The sequence below is a fragment of the Chrysoperla carnea genome, chromosome 4, assembly GCF_905475395.1.
Source record: "Chrysoperla carnea chromosome 4, inChrCarn1.1, whole genome shotgun sequence".
NCBI classification, from domain to species: domain Eukaryota; kingdom Metazoa; phylum Arthropoda; class Insecta; order Neuroptera; family Chrysopidae; genus Chrysoperla; species Chrysoperla carnea.
Window position 1 is genome coordinate 54,462,503 of NC_058340.1, and position 24,230 is coordinate 54,486,732.

General features: G+C 28.3%; 1 protein-coding gene across 1 annotated transcript in view; it reads left to right on the forward strand.

Annotated features, from left to right (window-relative positions):
- LOC123298796 overlaps positions 1 to 22,258 on the forward strand; it is a 46,386-nt gene extending 24,128 nt beyond the window's left edge. The window contains exons 3-9 of the mRNA XM_044880892.1: positions 11,349 to 11,550; positions 15,808 to 15,982; positions 16,159 to 16,236; positions 17,202 to 17,365; positions 17,435 to 17,566; positions 20,965 to 21,148; positions 21,876 to 22,258. Coding sequence (XP_044736827.1) covers positions 11,349 to 11,550; positions 15,808 to 15,982; positions 16,159 to 16,236; positions 17,202 to 17,365; positions 17,435 to 17,566; positions 20,965 to 21,148; positions 21,876 to 22,258 — 1,318 coding nt within the window. The remainder of the gene's footprint in view (positions 1 to 11,348; positions 11,551 to 15,807; positions 15,983 to 16,158; positions 16,237 to 17,201; positions 17,366 to 17,434; positions 17,567 to 20,964; positions 21,149 to 21,875) is intronic.
- Positions 22,259 to 24,230: the final 1,972 nt, after the last annotated feature.

Genomic DNA, 24,230 nt, shown 5'->3' on the forward strand with positions numbered 1-24,230 from the left:
CCTTAATTTTTATTGTAATGTATATCCGTTGTTCAAAATTTTGATTGACTTCGTGATTTATGTTAATTTACACTCTTTTTGAATAATTTGAAAGGGAAATCTTGAAAAAGTATTTCTAATTAAGAAACAGAAAAAATCCTGATTTCATTCTATAGTTTTAACTCGAAAAATCCTGGGTAGAACCTTTCATAGGAAAAGTTGGGAAACATCGATTTTAAGAACATTCTTCCAAGGGACATCGGATTCGTAATCAGCGGCCAAAAATACATTCAAGAGCAAAGTTTGGATGATAAATACTTAGTTTGCTGTTTTTGTGTCAAAATGACAAAAATACCTACTAGTGATGACAATTTTAAGCTCAAAATAAGCATTCCAAAAAAAAAATTTGGTCTACATATGCTATGCCCCTCGTTGGAAACCTATGCCACCTTTTTTTTGAAAAGTATGTCTCTTAAAAGACTCTGTATTTTCTAATTTTTCTTTCTCTGAACTTATCATTGTATGTCTCGAAAACGAGAAGTCTTGCACTTTTCTGTCGGTGATGTCAAAAATGATTTTGCACGCAACAAATAGACACGGTACACAGATTCTCTTGTGTAATTTTTTTTTTTTTTTAATATTAATGATACAACACTATGCATGACGGTATGCATCAGTCTGGGTTATTCCTTAAATTTTAGATACGATTAATTATTACAATGAAAAATCAGATTGTAGAAAACATGAAATTCTATCAAAAAAGATTTATTTAACCCACAATCGTCGTTCATTGACTCGTCTTTAAAGATATACTTTTTGTAACGTAATCATTTAGATATATTTGCATCAGTCTGGACTATACACTAAAATAAACAAAAAGAGACACTTTTTTTTGGTAAAAATACACAAGCTTTGTAACATTATTATTCTGAGCCTTTCTGTGATCTACCAGGGGTTTTAAGCATAAAGAAGTAGAAGGTTGAATATTCGGTACTCCAAAATGCTCAAAGACTCGTTTTAAGTTTTAATCTGCGCAATGGATTACGAAATTGCGATCAGAAAACAACAAATACGGTGTTTTAGAAGAAAACAAGCCATGAAAACATAGTGTTTTATGTTTACGGCTAATCAATGGCTAAGTTTACCTAAAAAGTTCGCAAAATAAAAAAAAGTTTTTTTTTTTTTTTGCGATAAAAAAACAGCTGACGTAAAATGAAAAAAAATTTGTTGGGCAAGTTATAGATCTTAAAAAAACTGTCGATTTGTTGTCTGGTAAATCCGATTTGGAAGCGTAGGTGCCGAGAAATCTTGAAAAATGAGCGAAAATAGATAATTTGGTGAAGATATGGGTAATAGGTTTACAATCCATTAGTTTTTTAGCAAAAAAATTTGAAAATTTTTCGAAAAAAAAATATCTTTCCTTTTGGTCGAGGGATTACACCGCTACACCATGGTTTTCCGGGCTTACTCTCTTCGTCTAGACTTCTATCATGATATTTTAGCAGCAAGTGAAATTTTTAATTTTTTATTCTGGAAATCGGGCCTTGTAGTTTTAAAAGTAGTTGATTAAAAATGGATTCATTTATCAGATTATAGAAAATAAGAAAACTATTTATTTGAAACAAATTGTTGAGTTGATTTAAACGATAAAAATGTCATACAACGACACATATGTGGATGTTTTCGAATACATATACATACGACAAACACACATATGGGTCTCTTTTACGAGATAGATTTGTTTATAAAAATATATATTTAAAAAAATTATATTTAAATATTTAGAAAGTTATTGTTAAAATTATAATAATATGCACCGGTTCATTCGCATATAACATATACAACAACTACAACACATTTAAACGGACACGGATGACGGATATGCCCTTTTGTAAAAGGTTAGGGTGTGGTATATTCACCTTTTGTTTTTTTTAATTTCAGTGAATATGCTTTAAAATTAATATTATATTATAAAAGGTGGCATAAATACAGCATTAATTTTTGCCAGAATGATTTTTGACTCTAAGGTTAGGTTAGGTTATATTGGCTGTCCACGAAGGACACACTTAGGTTATAGAGCCCATTGTGATACCATGTATGTGTTTTACTCTACCTTTCCGCTGATAATTTCTTTTGTCAGCTCCTCAATTTCAGAGGCTGACTACACTCCTTCATGCATACACCATGCACTACACCAGCCCATCACAACTATTAATTAAATTAATTTTGTTGCGACTGCAGGAATGGAAGCCGCTACTCTAAGCATACCGTGGACGGAATTGGTTACGCCTTAATCAACTGAGCTAATTTTTTATTCCAAAATTCAATGCTTGAGGTGGTCGATATCTGTCAAGAAGAGTCAAATTAAAATTATTATCCACTTTTTAGTCTAATAAAGCGTGTTTTTTCAGTTTTTTAAAGTATAATTTATTTTAAATAGGTTCTTCAGAAATGACTACATTCGGTTTATTATTAATCATATTTTGATTTTTGGTCATCTGGTGGTTGCTTTATTGAATTTTCATTACTGCCATATCTTCAGTAGCACTCGCAAGGTTAAGACAAATCCACATTTGAACAGGCATATATAGACTAATCAACACATTGCCACTCCTTTACTCGAGTGCTTTTCAGTCGGGTAATAACAAATAGAAAAATAATTTAGTCCGATATTTTACAAAACGGGTGTGTTTCGTTCGATCAGAAAATTTCTGTCATTGGTAAAATTAAAATTTAAAGCTTATTTTTATAAGTTTTTTTTAAATACAAATGCTTTAGGTTTTCTAGACTAGGACTATTTTTCCCAAGCGACATTTCCTTTTGATATTATTTCAAATTAATTCTTTTATTCCTTTTAATAAAAATAGTAACATTTTATTTGGATCTTTCTGTATACGCGATTTATTCATTCATTCAATCAAAGAGTTAATAAAGTTTTGGCTTGATAGAGACAGTTGTACATTTATTGAGTGCCTGCCTCCAGCTGCATGCTTGTTGGTTGGGTGATTGTCTACTGCTGATTGCAGCTGATAGTCAGATACTTCGTATAATATGGATAGCTTTGGGGTACAATAATCTTGTTTAAATTAGTAAACCACATTTTAATCATATATGTAATACGATTAGTCATTCTTTTTTAAAAGAAAGTGACATTAAAATTTCACTTTAAATTTTATTTTCTTTTGTTTCTTTCATATCATTATCTTTCTTCTAAAATTATTATTTAATATTTTTTGTCTTCAAAATTCATTAAAAAAAAAATTCATCTCTGTCACGCAAGGGCTGCGTAATTTTAGTTTTCTAAATTTTTTTTAGTAAGAAAAATTAAATTATATATTATCAACAAACTCGGAAATGCCTCCAACGATTTTCATGAAATTTATTGTTCAGGGAATTGCGGGGGGCGAAAAATCGATCTAGCTAGGTTTCATTTTTAGAAAACGTCGTTTTATCCGTGTTTTCAGGAAAAGCTGATACATCAACTGCAGAATATAATTCTTCCTGACAATATTGGCGAGTAAGTATATACATTGTACATGGTTCGCTTCGTATGTATTGTATAGTGTGAAGTTCGTATGGCTTTGTCAGTTTTGGTTGATAAATAGTAGTTGTGATATATACGTATATCTTAGTTTATGAAATAAATAATTACATTACCGGGACATTCAAATCGTTATTTGTGTGGAGACATTTTAAACGGTTCTTATATTATTGATAAAATTTATGTCTTTTTAAGCAAAAAATATTAATAAGTAATGTCAATGTAACTCCTAAAGTCCAACAAAATTTTGTTGTTTCATTTATTTAACGCCAAAAGCAATTTCGGCTACCTATTTTTCCAAAAATAAAAATATTACTATATGATCAGTTATGTTTGTAGAAGACCCAATATTTTGTTGTCAAAAGGCATTATTATTTTAGGCTATGGAGTGTCTTTACTTGAGAAAGCATACATTGGAACAATATATTATTATAGTTGATTAATTAATCACTATTTTTGCTGATTAAAAGGTAAAATAAAAAATTGTCCAATACGCATATTTTGATAATAAACATAATAAAAAGTAATTGGCAATGACCTTCAGCGATTTATTATGTATATGACTTTTATTTAAATAAAACTTTCACGTACCAAAACAAAATACAGCTGATCGTAATTTTATTTTTCTTATACCAGCTACATATCCAGGGTTGCAAGATTTCACGTTTTTTACTAATTCATGCTGCCCCTTTTTCTTAGCTATAAATAATGTGCGAAAAATGGAAAATTTTTTTGAGTTTATTTAAACAAAAAAGCTATTTTCTATCAAAGTATAAACTATCTGATTGACATATCAACGCACAGCCCAAACTCCTAGTGTAGGATCGTGAAAATTTACATGTGGGTTCATTTGAAACTGTAGGCGATTACTAATGAAAGATTTTTGGAAATTTGAAACCTAAAAAAGGGGATACAAGTTTGTATGAAAATACGGCATCAACTTTTTGGGTGCCAAAATCGTAAAGGATTATTTTGGTAAACCGAAATCAGGCAAAATTCAGAACAAAACGTGTTTTAAATCATTAATTTTAATTCTAAAATATGCGTGACATGATATCTACTGTTATGCAATAAATCACATTATAAAATAGTTAAATAAGTAAAATTATCACTATTATTTTAACTATTTTTATAAATAATAGGTATAAATTTTTTAAATTATAATAAATAATTCCAAGTAATGAAACAAAATTGTTTAAACAAAGTAAAATTTAATAAACAGAGTCCAGTATTAAAAGGCACCTGTTATCTCAAAACTCTCATATGGAAAATTTTTTACGGATTAGAAAGTAGAAGTTTGAGCCCTAATTTAAAAGTAAATGGTGGTAACATGGGCGGGTAGCCGGGGTATAATCGCAGCGTGAAAATTCTTATTAATGTTATCAAGTGGTCATAGTGTCCGACAAATTTTCTGCTATGTTTTTCAACTATAACTCAAATATACAACCTTTTCGAAAAAAAATCGTAGAGGATATTTTTTTCGTCAAAAGGAAACCACTCACGAAGCTTCAAGTATGTATTTATCAGTTAAAAAACTCGTGATGCCCCATAATTATTTCATTAATAGTCCGGTAAATTTATTGTTTTTTAATTTTTTGTAATCATTAACTAATGTACCAAGTTTTAAATAACTTGAGCTATTCCACGTGAATTTTCTGAAGATAGCTCCGTTTTATACTGGACCATAAAATATACTTAATTTTACAAGATATATTTACTGTAACTACTTATGTGAATAGTAAGTTACCAAGTACAATATACTTAATTAATCATTTTCAAGGGAACATATGTACATATTACATACATATATACAACAAATATGACATGTTTATTATAAATATAATTATTTTTAAAATAATCTCATAAAAATTATTTACATTACTTAAAGCTATTTTTTTATTTTTACTATTTTATTTGTTATATGAAAAGTAAGTAGGTACCATTGTTCATAAAAATATTTGACAATACTATTTTAACATAATATTAAAATAGAATTAGGTTTTATTTTATTTTAAATCAGTTGCTGCTCGTAGATTCGATCTCGTGAATCTGTATACGCAATTCTTCATTTATATTCTTAGTGAGTGCTTAAAATGCTCTATTTTCGAATTTGACGTCTCTAATTTTACTCAGAATGAACACTTAAAAACGTATTGAGTAAGTCGAATGCGTCGATTTAAGAACTGTTTACGACTTCAAAGTCAGAAAAAAACATTCTTAAAAAGCTCATTATGTCAGAAAAAAATCAGAAAAAATATTTCTTGAAGAGCTCATATTTCTGACTTCTGAAGCCAGAGAAAAGATTTCTTAATTGAGAGCCCTTAAAATTTGCTGACTGGAACAGGTCAGGCGTCAGAATGGAAAATGCTAAAAGTATAACAATTTTGAAAGTTTGAGGGATTTATGACCGGCTAACAAATCGAAATTTGGGCTTCGTCATGGTTACTGAGCCGGTTAAGAAGTCGGTAAGAGTAGTTAATACTTTAACAGCCTGATAGGCTTGTGATGTCGAGATGGTAATTTTTCACGATTTTGAAATTTTTACCAATCAAAACTGTGAAAATGGGTATCGTGAGTTTCACTAATTTTCATAAGATCAGCGAATTACAAGTAAGATTAAGGTCATAGAAATGCTCTTTCTTAGGTGATGGTACAGAGAAAAGGCAAAGGATTATACAAAAAATTGCGTCTTTTATTTGGGGTGGTATATTCGATGACTTATAGTGAAAGATATATAAAATATATAAAATAGAGACCTAATATTCTTCAATTTTTTCACCATGCACCATATACTTTACCTCGAAATTGATGTGGAAAGAGACGATTTCGATAAAATCGAAAAAGAAATGCTTTTGTATGAAATTTTATAAGATAGAAAATTGGTCTCTGTTTCTGAGCAAAAGTGACTGTTATGGCACATGAACCGATTGTGGACATTTCATAAAAGATCGGAATAGCAGAAGAATTGTATGAAAATCCCACTCATCCAGAATGTTTCCCATTTTCATTATAACTCTTAGCCCCCCACCTTCCTCTAGCTACGTGCTTGGTAGTCGTTCCATTTAATTTTAAATATCCAGAACCAGACGTCACATGCTTCCAAGGCTTTAAACTTTCATTGATGATCGAGCTTTCATATCCGTACAACAACACCGATAGCACGATTCTATATTTTTATTTTTAAACTTATGTTGTTGTTGCACAGTACTTTAATTAGCCTTTGAGATTGATATCCGTCTTTTAGTTTTTTTCACGTACTTTCCATTATCAGTTATTAAGGAGTCAAGGTACTGATGTTTTTCCACGCTTTTTATAAGTTTAACTTTGATATAAAAGCGAATTTGCAGAAAAGATTATTAAGATTGTAGTTTTTTCATTCCAAGGACTATGAAGTATACCTTCTTATTTAATGAGAATGACAAAAAGTGCACAACCTATTCGCTTGGGAATTTTTTTTTTCATCGAAAGAACAAAATAAAGAAATTAGAAATCATGAAAATCGTGCCGTTTTTCTCAACCGGTTATTTAATGATCATAAAAACAATACTGGTATTTAAATAGAAAATGGATAAAATACTATTTTAAATATAAATTATTATGGTATTAAAAAAATTTAAGTATAATGAGTGAGTGAATAAATAATGATACATATTGTGATATTAAAAAGAACCTTGACTTAATTTCATGACTTTACTTCACTGAACAATAACTCAAATTCAAATAAAAAAAAATTACTCAAAAGAAAATGCATTATTTAACATTTTATTCGAATACAGGTTGTATCTTCTCATTTTCCATTTTCTTATAAATAATAGAATATTTTACCGTGGGACACCTAGGTTTTTTTAAAATGATAAATACATACTTGAAACTTCGTGAGTGGCTTCCTTTTGATGAGTCTATCAAAACTTTCCTCTACGATTTTTTTTTTCGAAAGGCTGCGTTTTAAAATGAGCATGATGGCGTCATATTTGAGTTATCGTTTTGAAAAAATGCTGCAGGGAATTTGCCGTACACTATCACCATTTGATATCATTAATATAATTATTAAACAATTCAGAAAAAGTGAACCATGTACGTATTCAAAAACAAAAATTGGTGCAGTATTTTTGTCGGACAAAATATTTTATTTTTTAATAATTATTAATATTATCAAGTGATCATAGTGTCCGACAAATTCCCTGCTGCGTTTTTTTCAGAACGATAACTCAAATAGTCTTTTCGAAAAAAATCGTATAGGAAAGCTTGGTAAACTCGTCAAAAGAGAGCCACTCATGAAGCTTTGAGTACGTATTCATCATTTCAAAAAAACCTAGATCTCTCACGGTCTATATATGATTTGTGTTACATTGGCCATGATTAGAAAATATAATAATTTTTGAAACTGCCTACGGGACGCAAAACTTCTTAATCCGCCTCTGAACTTGATGTTTGGTCGACGTAACCAGAATAATTTGAATAGGTCTATAACTCAAAATTTCCTCAAGAGGAAAATAATGTAATCACTTGTGTTTAACTTTGGTGGTACATCCGGTAAATAGATTATTGATTAATTATTATAAAAATTATTAATAAAAAATATTAAATAACTGCAATACCAAAAATGGAAAATGACATTTTATATACATTATTAAGAAAATTTATTTCACATTATTGTTTGATTTTAAAAATATAAATAGTGTGTACATGTGTGCATGCGCCACCGTGAACAATATATGGTCTTATTGGCGCCTATATCAAATGTTATCTTACTGAAAAATATAACTTTTTTTGCTTTTATATTCAAACCTCTATGTTTATACGTGTTTAAGTTTTCCCAAAAAACTAAATGGTTGAACTTTTAAATGATCCCGTACATTTAACTTTAGGTTTGCCACTTTTAAATTTGGATTTGGGTTGAAATTGACTTGAAAATTTAGATACAGGATGATATTGTCGCCCTGATCCCCTCTGAATTTTATAAAATAATAATTGAAATCGCTCGTACCATGAAGGTCAAAATAAAGTCGATTTTTAAAAGATGAGATCGTATATTTGTTACCACGAAAATCGATACGTAACCCGGCCAGTAATGACATGAAGCTAGTGAAAACGCATCACGTGGTTCTCCAGAACATAAGTTTGATAAGCAAACTCACTTTCGCATTTATAATATATAGGGATAGGGATTAGGGGAGCCGTAAATCAAGCCTAATAATTTAAACTTGAATATAAAAGTGTTTATATAGAGGTTACGTGGCTGTTTGTACCATATTTTTTAATTTTATGTTTTTTATTTGAAATACATTCATTAATGAGCAATTCTTAGAAAAGTGTTTATAATTATTAACGAATGTGAAAGTGTTTTAAGATTACAAAATTCCCTGTGTAAAGTATTTTTTTGTAATTCCATTGGGGTAACAAAATATTTTTCTGGTATTATCAGGAAAGGGCATAACATAGGGAAAGAGAAATTATTAAGAAATTTATTTATCCCTAATAATCCTTAACAATTATGTCGAGAAGAAGAAATGCAATTAACAAATAAAGACCTCGTATGCGTATTCATTTTTTCGCAGAGGTTTTTAATTTAAAATGTTTAAATTAAAAATAATAACTGTTCTTTCGATCGTTGATACGACCTCAACGGCGGTGGTAACGTTCAATCGTTTAAATAAATCTAGAAGGTTGGTTTCAATAAGACTTAACAATCGTTACAGGATCTATTGGACCATACCCACTTCTTTATTTAATGCTCTATAACTCTAAAAGTTTTAATTTGCGACGTTGCTAGTTCCAGTACCGCCATTATATAAAAAGGGACGCGAATGCTTTTTACGCTATATCGTACAAAATAATCTTCGCGCAGAAAATTTGTAAAAAATTATTGTTGCAAATTTAATTCTCTACAAATTTTCTTTTAGTCGTTATAACTTTTTTTCTAGATATTTTACAAATAAATGACATCTCAGTCTCAATTTTCATTCCTATTTTATTTTTAAATATTATTTACTTAAACGGCGGCCGCGGGGCAAAGGTTGCTGTACGCTAACTTTACCGTAACTTTACGCTAACCACCTCTTGACAACCAAAAAATAAAATTGCGTTCTCTAACTTTCGCAACCCTAAATATATACAACTTTTTCAGTGGACAATTAATATTATAATACATCGAATATCGCACATCGAACAAACAACAAAATTTCACATCTCATTTATTTGAATGTAATAATTTAAACAATAGAATTAAAAAAAAATTATCATCTTTCAAAATATACCTATTTTCCAAGAAAATGATAATTACATTTTGAAACAATAGCCCAAAATTTTTTTCATAGTTTCTTTTTTTTACATTAAATTTGGTAATATTTTTTACAGGTGATTATGCACACACAATCCTGTAACCGGAAATACAACTTCACGCTTTCAATTTTTTTCAAAAATTATTTTCTCTTTATTAAAAAATACCAATTGCAAATGTTAGTTTCGTGTAATGTTTAGATTGTTTAAATATCAAGAAATGATTGCGGAAATTAAAATTTTGTAGAGAAATTATATTATATATCTGTCTAAAAATTATACTAAATATTATTAACAAAAAATAAGTGAACACAGGAAGATTTAATCAACATAATTTTTTGGCTGCTTCTCTGTTATCTATCAATTATTATTTAAAATAATTACATACTTAAGTGAATGATAGAAAACCTTGATGATCTAATTTGGTTTAATATTTTGGAATTGTTTATTATAAAACTTTTAGAATTTTTTAATTATAACAAGCTGTGTTCATCATGTGCTCAAATTTTTATAGCGTGCTAAGGAAGTAAAAAGTGAGTTTGAAATCGTAAAGAGCAATATAGATCAGTTGGGTCTTAGGTTCGATATTAAAATAATATTAAAATTTCAAAATTGCTTGGACGGCGAATATCTTGATTTAAAAAGCACATACAGGAACTTTTTTAAGCTCATTTTCAAGAAAAATAAACAAATTTGTCTAGGCTTTTACATTTCTTACCTTTTCTGCCTGCCGTACAAAGCGGCAAGGGATGATAACAATTTTTGAGCAATAGATTCCAAAACTAGAAAGTGCAAGTTTTCTAATGAGCATGATAAGTGTTACATAACGCCTTTTTTGTTATAAAATAACGGCCAGGTAAAAAAGCGCCTAAAATATGCCAGGGCTTAAAAGAAGGTAGTTTTCGAACGATATGAAAAAAAATTTTAAATGATGGAAGGATTTTAAATTCCATCATTTTAAATTCTGAAGTGTCAATTTGGCTTGGGAAGCAAATATCTTTGTCCAAAAAGCTCGTACGGGAATTTTTATCTTCAAGAAAAATAAGCTAAGCTTTCCAATGGTTTAAACAAATTTATTGTAAAATTTAGGTACGCTTCTAAGCTTTATATAAAATTTAGGAAACATTTATCACACTTTCAACCCTCCGTACAAAGCGGCAAGGGATAAAAAAATTTCAGTAGACGCCAAAACTAGAAAATAAAAGTTTTCAAATGAGCTATTGAGGTTCCAAATTCGATGATTTTTCGCGGAGATACAGCTGTTTGAAATTTAGCAAAATTTTGTGTAAAAATTTTGTTCCCTTAATAAATTGGCGCAGTATATTTATGTAATTATAAACGATAAACAAAAAAAGGGGAAAATTTAATCTTGTAAATATATCGAAACGTACCAGGAAATGTTAGATAGCCTTAGATTCCTATCTAGCACGCCAAGAAACATAAGGAACGATAATAAAATCGATTTTAATGTAAAACAAATTAATGCTTTGAAACGTTTTTTTTCTCTATGGAGAAAAAAAATTAAAATATAATAATTCTATTGTTCTAGATTGCTAACATCTTTACCATTGTATACTCAACGATTATTGGTGCTTTTATTTGGTACTTTTCGTGTGATTGCTTCGAATAGTGAACGATGTTCAACTGGTATGTCAAGTGAAGCTCTTGGCGTTAGTGTGGCACCATCATTTTTTCAATCATGTGTGAGTGATGGCAAAACTGCACGAATGGAAGATGTTTTGCGATTTAAGGTATAAACTTTTCATTTAATTTTTGATTTTTGTTTTTTTTTTAATTTTTACCAAAGTTAAAAAAAATTCCATTTTTTATCAATCATAATTTTGATTGTTAATTTTTTAAGTAATTTTTTTTTGTATAAAGGTTCGTTCACAATTTATTTATTTCTATTGATACCAAATCACGTAAACCTTTTTTCTCTGCTGCATGATGTATAAATCAAACGTAATGGCCTTAATTTTTTTGATCAATTTTAAATTACCCCAAAATTTTTATTATATTGTTCAGAGAATGTTTTTTTATTAAATGATTATATTTTGAAATTTGAATGCATTTCCGCTTTTATTTACCAAAGAATCGTTTTTACCATCTTAAATTTTTTAATCTTAATAATCTTTTTAACGCCTAGAAACACAAAACCGTGCTAAAATTGACGCAAGAATCATAACTATTGAAATTTAACCTCAGGCATATCGGTTTGAACCATAACTAAATTTTTCTTATCAGAATTCAAGATAAACCACTTTTGGAACCTTTTGTAATTTTTCCAAAGTGATACTTCAGATTAAATTTCAGAGCGAAAATTTTATTTAAAATTTTCATCATTGCACTCCATAGAATTCTTGTGAAAAATTAAGCTCATACTTTTCGATATATTTTACCGCAAAATTGAGAAAAACACGATTATTGTATTAAATGAATAAGAAGTAAGTTCAGAGTTGTTAAATAAGATGTTACCAAGTAAAAAAGAGATATTTTGTCCAAATAATGTTACCACTTAAATAGGAGAGAAATATTGCCCAAAAAGATGTTACCACTTAAAGGGATATTTTAAAAACATAATATAAAAGTATTATCTATTCTTCTGTACATATAAAATGCTTGGTCCTGAATGACTTGACTGACGGATCAATCCACAGCCTAAAACACTGATCATAGAGACCTGAAACTTGGAGTGATTCTTTGGTCCAATCTACTTAAAATTTTACATAAACATTCTTTAACAGAATTGATTGAAGTATTTGTATGTATTTAAAATTTAAGTTATCCAACGAAGCGGGTGGATAACGGCTAGTTTTATAATAAAATAACTTTGAAATAATATATTACTTTTATTTATCTTTTTTGAAAATATCTCTCTTTTAACTGGTAACAATGTAACATCTTTTCTTACAAAATGTCTCTCATTTACTACTCAGTGATATCTTATTGAACATCCCTGTACATTACATGTTTTTCTTAAACTTTAGGTAAAATATCTCGAAAACTATGATCTTTGAGTTTTTTTTTTGTTATATTCTTTAAGAACTAATTTTTCCCAAATTCGAGGGTCATTTTCATAAAGATTATTGTGCTGAATATTTTCGAACCAAGACCGCTTGGTCAAATTTTTATGAAAGTCCATCAATATAACCTTATTCCCCGTATTTTTTTAATATTTTTAATTTTCTTAATACATTTTATCATCATAAATTAGTGATTTTAATTTATTCCAAAAGTATGACATTAATTTCGAAAAATACGAATTATTCGGTCATCATAGATCTTAAAATGCATTTGAGTTTCAAATATCGTACAAACAAATGCATGCAGTAATCGAAAAATTACAAAACTATAGAATTTTTATTCGAATTTTTGAAATTAGTGAATTGTGAATGGCCTCCAAACAAAGTATTTTTCTAAGTAGAAAATAAAAAAAAAATAAATAAATAAATTCTAATTAAAATGCTGTATATAGCTTTTTTTTCTCTTTTTGTTGCTTCAACTGCAACAGGAAGAAGTTAATGTAAGTAAAAATATTTTCGGTTTTTGAATTTTGTATACAGTTATATTTTTCCTGCATGATTTTTTATTACAAACGATTGAAGTTTCTTCAAATTGGAACCGAAATTTCACTGATCTGTTCATAATTATTTTTAGTCAAAATTATTTTATATACCCTGTATAATTTTCATCTTTAAAGTGCTCTTTCAAGCAGAATTTATTTAAGTTTAATTTTAAAATAGACAAGTGAAAACAAACAATTGACTGAGTTAATTGTTGAAATACCATGTATAGACAGGGTTGATTACTCTGTCACATTACACATACATACATGTCACACTGGTAAACAGTGCATAGCTTGCGCTCTCACGGGTAAACAGTGAAGTTTACGAAAAAATGTTTCATACAAAAGTTGTTTACTTTTTTATAAGGAACATTTTTTACATTTAAACTTTTGATCTATCTCCAACGATTTACAAAACAAGTCCTACGGACCCAGGATCCAATTGACCTATATTGCTCATCTACGAACTCGATCTCACTATTTACCTCCTAAGCATGCTATAAAAATTTCAGCATTAATATCACTTTTCGTTTTTAAGCTATCTTGATGACAGGCGGACAGACGACAGACAGACAGACAACCGGAAATGGACTAATTAGGTGATTTTATGAACACCAATACCAAAGCTTTGTTCATAGTATCAATATTTTTAAGCGTTACAAACTTGAGACTAAACTTAATATACCTTGGTATATTTCATATACATGGTATAACTAGGATATCTGAAGTTGTAGTGACAAAACCTTTCTATAAACTTAAGTTTATTGATTGGAGATTAATGGCCTATCTACAGATCAATCACTTCTTGTGAGGCAATATTTACACACTTCATACTTTACCATTTCAATTCTACAATTAACCATTGTTAATTGTTTTGCAAAAACTCCCATATTTATAAAATATTTGTTGATTTACGATTGATTCATTCTTGGAAATATTGAATTCTATATTTGTAAATCGATATTATCGATTAGATATCGTTTTATACAGCGTGTCCCCGGGATAGAGTTAACTATATTTGTGAATTTTTTTTTATTTTTCATTTAAAGAAAAAAAGTCATTATTTATAAGAAATTTTGCTTATTCTGACAAGAATGTAGGAATATTTAAAACTTCTAAATATTGATATCACTATTTTTTTTTTTGGTAAACTACCCATCTTTTTTATTAGTTGGCAAAATGTTACTAAGAAAAGTTACTCGCAATTAACAATTATGACTCTATACAAAATATCAAGAAGATCCGTGTACTTTAATTATAGCATCATTTTTTATTTGAACAAAAGTTGTAATTATAAAAAAAAACGTAACAAAGAAAATAATAATAAATCAATTAACTTGTACTATTCGAAAGTGTATGTTTTTGTGGACTAGGTTAGAAAATTAAAATTTATTTTCTCGGATAAACATTCACTAAGAATTGAATTGTCAAAGTTGGAAAGATCTTCTTGAAATTCAACATTTTATCAACTAATAAAAAAGTTGGGTAGTTCACGAAAAATAAAAATAGTGATACCAAATTTTTGGCTACCCTGTACATTATTTAGAAGTTTTAAATATTCCCACATACTTTTCAGAATAAGCACAATTTTTTATAAAGAATGACTTTTTTTCTTAAAATGCAAAATAAGAAAATTTACAAGTATAGCTACCTCTATTCGGGGACACACTGTATATTTGTTCCGTCTATAATCAGTTGTTTTGATTGTTCACTAATGTGTTTTATTCATATGAAAAATATTTAAAATTCCGAATTAAGTTATCATTTTCCAAGTAGCCAAGTTAATGTATGATTTTATTTCTTGCGCCTCAAGAACCGTTCCGATTATAATTGTATGTTTTTATGTATTATTTAAGGAAAAAACATAATTGGGCTCAGAAAATTTAGTATTCTTATCCAGGAAAAATTAAGTTGAAAATATTTTCGAAGTTAAAAAAAAATTTTTTAATCAATTAGAAGAGCATTTTCTAAAAACAAAATTCCAATAAAAAGAAATTTTACAAAACGGGAAGGCAGGCCAATTTTTGGATACTAAGGCGTTTCGATACCAAAACGAAAGTATTACCAAAAAAACTGATATTTGTGTGTCAATTAATGAGTAATTAATACGCCTTTTGTATAAATTTCAAGTCGATAACATTAACTTTCAATTTTATGAGAAAAATTGGAAATTTCTGTTTTCCAATACCAATAAAGATTTTCAAAAATAAAATTTTTCTCATTTGCCAAGGGAATCCGAAAAATTGATTTTAGGTTTCTTGTTAGGAAGCTTTTTTTTATACAGCTTTTCATAGAAATAGGATACGAAAATAAGTATATTGGTTTATTTAAAAATAAACAGGGTATAAAAATAATTTGAACTCTATAATAATAATAATTTATGTCTTCATTTCATGACCAAGGTTACATAAAAAATATTAATAAAATTATAATTTACAAATAGGTTGCAACTCGAATAATGAAACATTTGATTGATGAATTTTCGGCAGCAGATTTATTTGGCCGTCACAATTATGAATGGTATGCTAGGGTCACAGGTCGTGTTCTACGTGTACAGGGTCAATGGATATGCTCTTTTAATATGCCTCCAGAACTACCACATGAATTATTTTATTCAAGTAAGAAATGATTAATAATTTTTTTTTGAATGTATATTCTTAGATATTTAAATTCATTTATGAATAATTTAATATTTTATAAACATTTTTTTGATGAATTTATTTAAATTTAAGATTTACTTTCTTTTTTTAGTTATTTATATTTTTAGTATTTATAATCAATTTTATTTTTTCAGAACATTTGGCTCTTGAAACGGAAAAAACTTGGTTGCAATGCCAATGTGAACGATGGACTATGGGTTATAATTTAGAAGGTATGTTATCTATAAATTACCTAAACGTAATAGAGTGAAATCTTGATTAACCCGTCAGAACTCGTGCCCACCGTTCGGTAATCTCTTTTTAAACTTTTAAATAGGTTGAAAAAATCTGAAAAGTAAGATAAAAAAAAACTTTCAACCGCATATACCATTTGAAAAATAAAAGTTATTTAAGTTTTAAATCGAGCGTGAGTAAAATGCTCATACCGCGATTGCTGATGAATTAAAAAAATAAATTTACCTCGTCATTATCTCTCCATCCAACCGTCCTCTCTTCCTCCTATCTTAAGACGATGCAGTTGACATTTTCCTCAAAGGAATTTCAGTTGATATAGCAAATAATTTAATTTAAAATAATCCACAACTTGCCTTTAAAGCCAACAAGAAATAAAAAGTTGTTTTAGTGCTACTAACAAAAGTTGTTTTAATTCAAAAAATACAAACTGACTGGCAAACAATACTTAGGATTCGAATAGCTTTTAATTTATTGTTTATACAGATTTTCAAAAAGTATAGAAACCCTGCGTCCTGCAAAGCGAGCGAGTAATTGCTATCTTTGTTTTGTGTTTTATTTTGACGTATGAGCTACATTATTGTAAATTTTCATGAAAGTCCATTCAGTAATTTTCGAAATCGTCTAGCGAAGCGGTGGGTAACTGCTAGCGCGCAACGAAGCAATTTTATTTCGTAATATAATACTTCATAGTGAACTTTATGATCAGTGGCGAGCCCAAAATATTCCTGGCCTGTAGCCTTCCTCGATGAATTGGCTATCCAACACTAAAATAATTTTTTCGAAGTTGCTAGGTTAATTTAGTGTTTTTTCTCTGATTATGGGCAGTGGTTGGGAAGGAATGCCTCCTTATTATTTTGAAATAAAATTCAGTGATGGTGCTTGTTTAAAAGGATAACTTATAAATACTTAACGATATGGTAATAATTTTTATTTCTGTTTTTAGCGTTATCACAACCAGATGAATGCCAATCCATGCCAACATTAATGCAAACAGGTCCATCACAACAAACATCCAGTTCCACATCACTGGGTATCATCCCCGAACATACATTACTCGAATCATGTACACGTTTATCTGTTTCCCTGGAGGAGAATGGATTATTCAAGGTACGAATTGAAATATTAGATAACGATAATTGTGAAACGATGAACAAATGAACAATGCCATTTTTTTAGGCTGGCCAATCATCAAGGTCATCCAGTCAATCATCACGTAATAGTCATTCTGGTCCTAGAATGACATTAGATGAGTTAAGAGCGGTGAATCGTTATGCTGAAAGCACAAAAAGTTTAACTTATCTCCCTCAGGTATTAGCTCATTAAAAAGATAATCTCAATATATTAATTATAAATATTTTTTCTAAATATTTCTCACCTAAAAAGTATTATTTTTTATATGATCATTTTTGTTTTTCTTTATGTAAATAAAAAAACGATTTTGTTGTTTCGTTAATTTTATACATAACTAGCAGAATATTGCATTTATAATTATTCTAGTGTTCATATCGAATTAGATTATATAAAAAACAAGTAAGCACATTATTTAAACTGTTTTTCATTACAAGGGAAATATATTTTCAATACAAAAAACAAGACCTAAATCATAACTATAAGTCAATGTCAAAGGTTAGAAAAAGCACATCGGAAACATGAAATAAATTAAATAAACCCAGTCTTGATTTACAAAAACAAAATAACGACTTTTTTTTTTTGTTATAACGGTGTAAACAATGAATTAAAAATATAAAAAAAATACATGAATATTCCCTATTGATCTTTTTCGAAACAATATTTTTATCTTGAAACATCACAAATGTTAATAATATAGCGATGGAAGATGTTCAAAATGGTTAATCATTTTAACATGGACATTTAATATCTAAAAAATTAGTACTAGTATCGAAACCGTTTAGCTCAATAAACTCTATATACACCTGTTCTCGGTCCTTAAAATGTGGAAAATTTATGATTTGATTCGCATTTATAATTAATAATATGAAGGATTTTGAAAAATTGACGGAAATGATTTTATAATAACCTATATGATTCACTTTTGTATTTATGATTTTGTGCACATATTTTACTGATTAAATTATTTCAAAGAAAAGCAAATTATTTTATTATCAGACGTGATTTATTTCGAAAAATTAATTAAGAAGGTGCAAATTAACTAAATTGTACTTAAATCTTTTATATTAGAGTAAATGGACTCTATCGTCAGATAGTCATTGTTTTTTTATTTTACTTCCATGACTTTTTATAATTAGAAAAAAAGAATATGAATTGTTTTAGTTAGATTTTAATATACAGTAAATTCCCGATGATTTACGAAGAATTGGGTGGTACAAATTCGGCGGTAATCCACAAAAACAACCAAAGGAGGAGGGTGTAAATTTAGGTCACCAAATACAGAGCTCCAACAATTTACCCGATTTACATTCAAATGGCACTTTGATAAAGTTTTATATTAACCTATATTATTAGTTCGGTACCCGTTCGTATATTTTATCAATTATTGGACTTTTTGATGTCCCCAATAATTGATAATAAAAAATTTATTAACTTTTAACAGCTATCTCACAAGACAAGTGGTGACGAAGAATATTCTAACACACTCATAAATTTTAACGATCGATAACCTTTGTGATTGGTAATTTGTAATTAAAAAACTGTTGGTGAGTTCGATTTTTATCAACTTCAGTTAACAAAATACCTAATAGGGGACTTGTTTATAAGCTTGAATTTTAGTCTTTTTACTTTCGTCTTGATTTCCTTTTTGTTATTACTATAATAATAATAGACCTTTTTCACGTTATTTTTCTTTTTTTTAAATGAAAGTAAATGTCTTGAAATGGACTAATTTTTTTCCCCGATTTTTTTGGAGCCATATGACCGAGAAAACAATGAAAATCATTAAAATTCAAATTGGCGAAAACGATCCGGAAACACACGATGTTACACGAAGGTTTGTTTGACGTCATTTAAACTTGATAATAATGATATATTAATACTGTTGACACTGTTTTATTGTCATTGCTTGTCGGATTGACATCACACAGATCACGTGTGCGATGGAGCAAAAAAAAATCGTTTCAAATATTGTGACTTTTTTACAATTTTTTTCATAGTGTTTTTATTGTTAAAAATGCGTAATTTTCGAGTTACAGGCTCTACTCGACCTATATTTTCATAAAAAATTATCAAAAAGCATTTCTGTTTTTCATGAAAAAGGTCTATCCCGAACTTTAAAAATATAATAAAAGAAGAAATAAATCTCAAAACTAATTATCAGTTCAAAAATAATCAGAGTTTACTGTATATTCAAAAATTTAATTAAAAAAAAAAAATCAAAATCCCACTTTTCTATGTCAATGAAATTAAAATTTGTCCTGAAAAGACTGAATCAAGGTTTTAAAAGCATTATTTTTATTTACTTTTTAATAATTTCCTGTTTATGTATCTTACACAGCAAAATAAAAATTTTAAACATTGTGACCAAAATGTTATGATTATTTTTTTAAATATTTACAAAATAATAATTCGCACATATTGTCATATTTTTTTTAAAAATTAACAAGTTAATTTTAATGTTATTATTGTTTTTGTACATTACTTTAAAATATTATGTATTAAATTTTGTCATTGGAAATAATAGTTATCATAATGATTGATGCCCATATTTTTATTTTTAATGGCTAATGTGCTAATATTTTTTTTATACTACAAACTATGCGTTAAATGCATTTAATCTTTTATTTTTGAAGACGAAAAATGTTTAAATAAATTTTATATTATTTTTTATTGTGTTTTTTTATTTATTAATTTTTAACAATTATTTTTGAGGTTATCTTCACCATTTTGTGAATATTTTAAATTATGTCCATAGTTTTGTTATTAATTTAAAAACTTTCGAAGCTCATAAATTCCAGGAACACTGTTTATCATAATCAATTTAGTTTTTCTGAAAAAAAATTTAGTTAATCGGTTAGACGCTCTGAAAGTCTTAATGTAAATGCTTCTAAAAATTTTAATATTGGTAGCTTTAGTAATTATCCTGATTAAAAATTAAAAGGCGGTTTATTGCTTATTTTTGCGTACAAAAATAAATTTGGCACACGCAATGGACAATTCCACGAACACTGGAATTCCTGGAACCTATTTGTCATAGTATTTAAAAAATAATAGATAAATAAATACCTAGGTAATAGATTCGCGAGATGCTATATTTTTTTTTATTAAAATTTGAATTGAAGGGAAAAGCGTTGTCAAAAGGAATGCTTTCCACTTTATACACAAATTTTGGCTAATTAATATAACCATTGTCACAAGGCGACAGTTTATATAGTCTTGCTACCAATCGTGTGATAAAATGCTTCACCCGTCTCAAATATGGATATAACAGAGTAGTATGATTGATTTAAACAGTATCATCTTAAAAATGGGCTTTCAGAATAGTTTGCATGGAAATTTTTCACTAGAATATCACATTTATTGAGAATGTGTGATAAATAAACCATTATTATACCATTTTTGAATAAGTATTAAAGTTGAGTTTTCGAATTTAATCGAAATATAAACAATTAAATAACCATTTGATTAAAGACAATGGTATTCATAAAAACGTTGAAGATAATCTCAGATTGATTGTATATAAAACTATACAACATGAATACCACTTATATTATTGTAAATATTGTTTGGTAAAGGTACATGAACGTCAGACCAAACGCATGTTGACTCGTTCTGAATGGTTTCTTACGCCAGTTGCTGTTGAATGTGCTGGGTGTGGTGGTTCTTTGGAGCTCGCTCATGAAACTCTAACCGGATCTGATGGTTCTCCACTATCAGCAACATCTAATCTTCTGAAACGATCGTCTTCTGGCAACATAGGTATTAATTAAAAAAACATTTTATTTGGCAAAAAAAATTATTTTTGCTCGAGCTAGTACTGATTTCATTTTTATTTTCGCTTCTTTTATGTTTTCTTTTTCCATTCTGTTACTGTTTTGTTTGTTTGCGATATTATTCTTTAAATATTCCTACCTCGTTGGTTTCATTTTTTTTTTTTTTTGTTATCCTTCACAACCCCCTTTTCATTTTGCACATTAGTATTGTTGCTGCATGGAAAGCTTTTTAGTTTTGTGCTCTTTAGTTTATATTTCAAGTGGAAAATTTCTTAGTAGAAATATCTGTTTTTTTTTCAAGGTTTTATTCTTTTCCTAAGTTTCATTCCAATAAAAATTACGTCGAATACAAAAATATGCTTATATTTCTGCAGGTTTATCCAATAAAAAAATTTATTAAGGATGTAATAAATCAAGGTTTAGGTTCGTTAAAGAAACGTTATTTGCGTGTTCAAAATTTTAGTGAAATCTAAGAAAGGTTTTTCTGTACTTTGGAGATGATAATACGTCTGAGAAACAGGTAACGAATATTGAGTGATTGAATGTATCTGCTATTGCTTGAAAAACTTTTAAAATTTTGTTGGTACGGAACTAAGGAAAGATACCTTTTTTGTGGTTGTTTTTTTAATTATTTTGCTGCTAACTTTGCCAAATGGATTGGATTTGAATTTCTATTTGATTCTTTTTTTAATAAATTGTTGTTTATTCTCAAGTGGCTGGAGTTGTTTTATCGGCAAGTGCCGAATCTGTTCAAAAACGACCAAGTGTACGTCGTACAAATAGTCGAGACAAACGACATTATTTACATCGCTCAAGTAGTCGCCGTAACAAAGAAAATGGCTCGCGTTCAAGTAGTTTTAAAACAAAAACAGAAGCATTATCAAGATCGAATAGTCATAAAGCGGATGGTTTATCACGCTCAAATAGCAATAAAGGTAGGTGCCTGTGTCGATCAAATAGTAAAAAAACCGCTACCACGCCAGATAGTAGCAACTCTGTTCCAATGGATGTAGAAGGAAAAAATTTGAATGATCGTGATTTACAAATGGAACTACAAACAATACATGTCACATTGACATACAAGCCGCGAATTTAATCAGCATAAATATTTTTTTAAATCGATACCTTTTTTTTATTACGCTTGAAACACTTTGAATAAAGATTATAGTCCCAATTTTTATATAAATTTTAAGGTTTTAAGGGTATAGATAAGTATGCTATATAAAAAGCAATAAATATTTATATAAAGGGATTTTTCAAATAAAATAATTATTTTGTAAATGTCTTTTTTGACAATTACACGAAAAACTTATAAAGCGTTTCAAGTTATGCACATCGTCGAATGAATTTTATTTAAATGTTCAAATAAACAAATACCCTTTTTAGTTAAAAATTTGTAAGAAATTGAAAGAGGCTGGTTTATTTATACCATAACTGTTGAAGAATTCCAATCTAAAAAATCAATACAAAATAACAAATCATGATCCAAATGATAGATACTATCTGATAGTAGGAGGTAGGCAGCAATTCCTTAATTAAACAAAAGTTTATAAATGTCTCAAAATTAAGTGGATAGGTTGTTCCATTTCAAACTCTCTAGACCATGAAAATCAAGCAAATCTATTCATTCGATTTTAAGGCAATTCTAAACTATCATTGTTTGTGGGATTGTCTTTTGGAAAAGATCACATTCTTGTTAATGTTTCCGGCATGTTAAAATAAATTCCGATTGTAATTACCTAAATTAAAATTTGATAGTTTCTTAATCTATGAAATTAATTAGAAAAACATTAAAGCGGTTTTCCACTTAACAGACTGAGACAGTTGAGTTTATGCTTTCTAGAACCTGAAAATAAAATTGAAAGTAAACCAAAATAATAATTTAAAAAATCCATATTGTGCATCCAAAAAATTCATGCCAGTTTTCAAAAAGTTTGCGAAAAGTTAAGTTATTATTTGAGTTTTTGTTTTGTTTTTGTCCATTTGGTGAAAAACCGACATTAAAAGGAGGTTTGGAATTCTAAACTTATCAAAAAAATAAACTGTAATAGTTACTTCATCCATTGAGTTTATAAAAGCATAATTTTGTTATGTTTTTTAAATAAAAATGATGGTAGTTAATAATATTTACACGAATCGTAAAATATTTGCTAAAGCTACAATATCGCTAAATATATATAATGACATTAGCTGATATATGAAAGGTTTCTATTATCGACCCTTCACCATTACTGAAGTTTCATCGTCTTAAACTATAATTGGTACAGTATCCATGGTTCATGGCGTAATAGTCCAATTTTACCCATAATAACAGTTGCCAAATAAAATGCAGCATTAGGCTACGTTTTTTTTTTTTTTTTTTAACACAATAAGCGCTTTAAGCAATAAAGAAGAAAGCTAATGAAAAGAGCTTGTTTTGTGTTTGTAATTTCTCTCAAATTTATTGAATAGGCTTTTGTCCTAAATTGGAAAAAAGCGCATACTTTATACTGATCTAATAACACATTTTTACGAAGAATTGAATGTATTTGTAAGAGTTTACAAATCCAAAACAAACTCTTTTTGTTACGATTATAAACGTTCGAAACTATCAATATGAGACGCAGTCGCCGACAATTAAATTTTAATATAAGCCTATTATTAGCCCTTTATTATTCACTTTGGAAAATGGCTTAATATAAAAGGTTTAAAATTTAATTTGTTTGAAATAATTTGCTTTAAAAGCTTTATCTTACGTTTTATGATTCGCGTAAAAACAAGAAAGGTGGTTTATTTTGATAAAAAAATTTGAATTTTTATAAAATTCATAATAAGTTATACAAAAAAAGACCAAAAGTTTTGAGATGTTCAAATTGAAAAATATGAATATTATAATCAAAGAGCAGAATGTAATCTAATTTTTTATTCAAGCATTCCAAATATCTGGCATTTTTAATAAAAAACCCATAATATTTAAATAAGTCATTAATTAATCAGGTTATTTCACGAAAAAATGGTATCACTTTTTGAAATCACGTAAACGTACGTAACTCATGATGAATTTTCTTCACACATTTCTTTGGTGTACT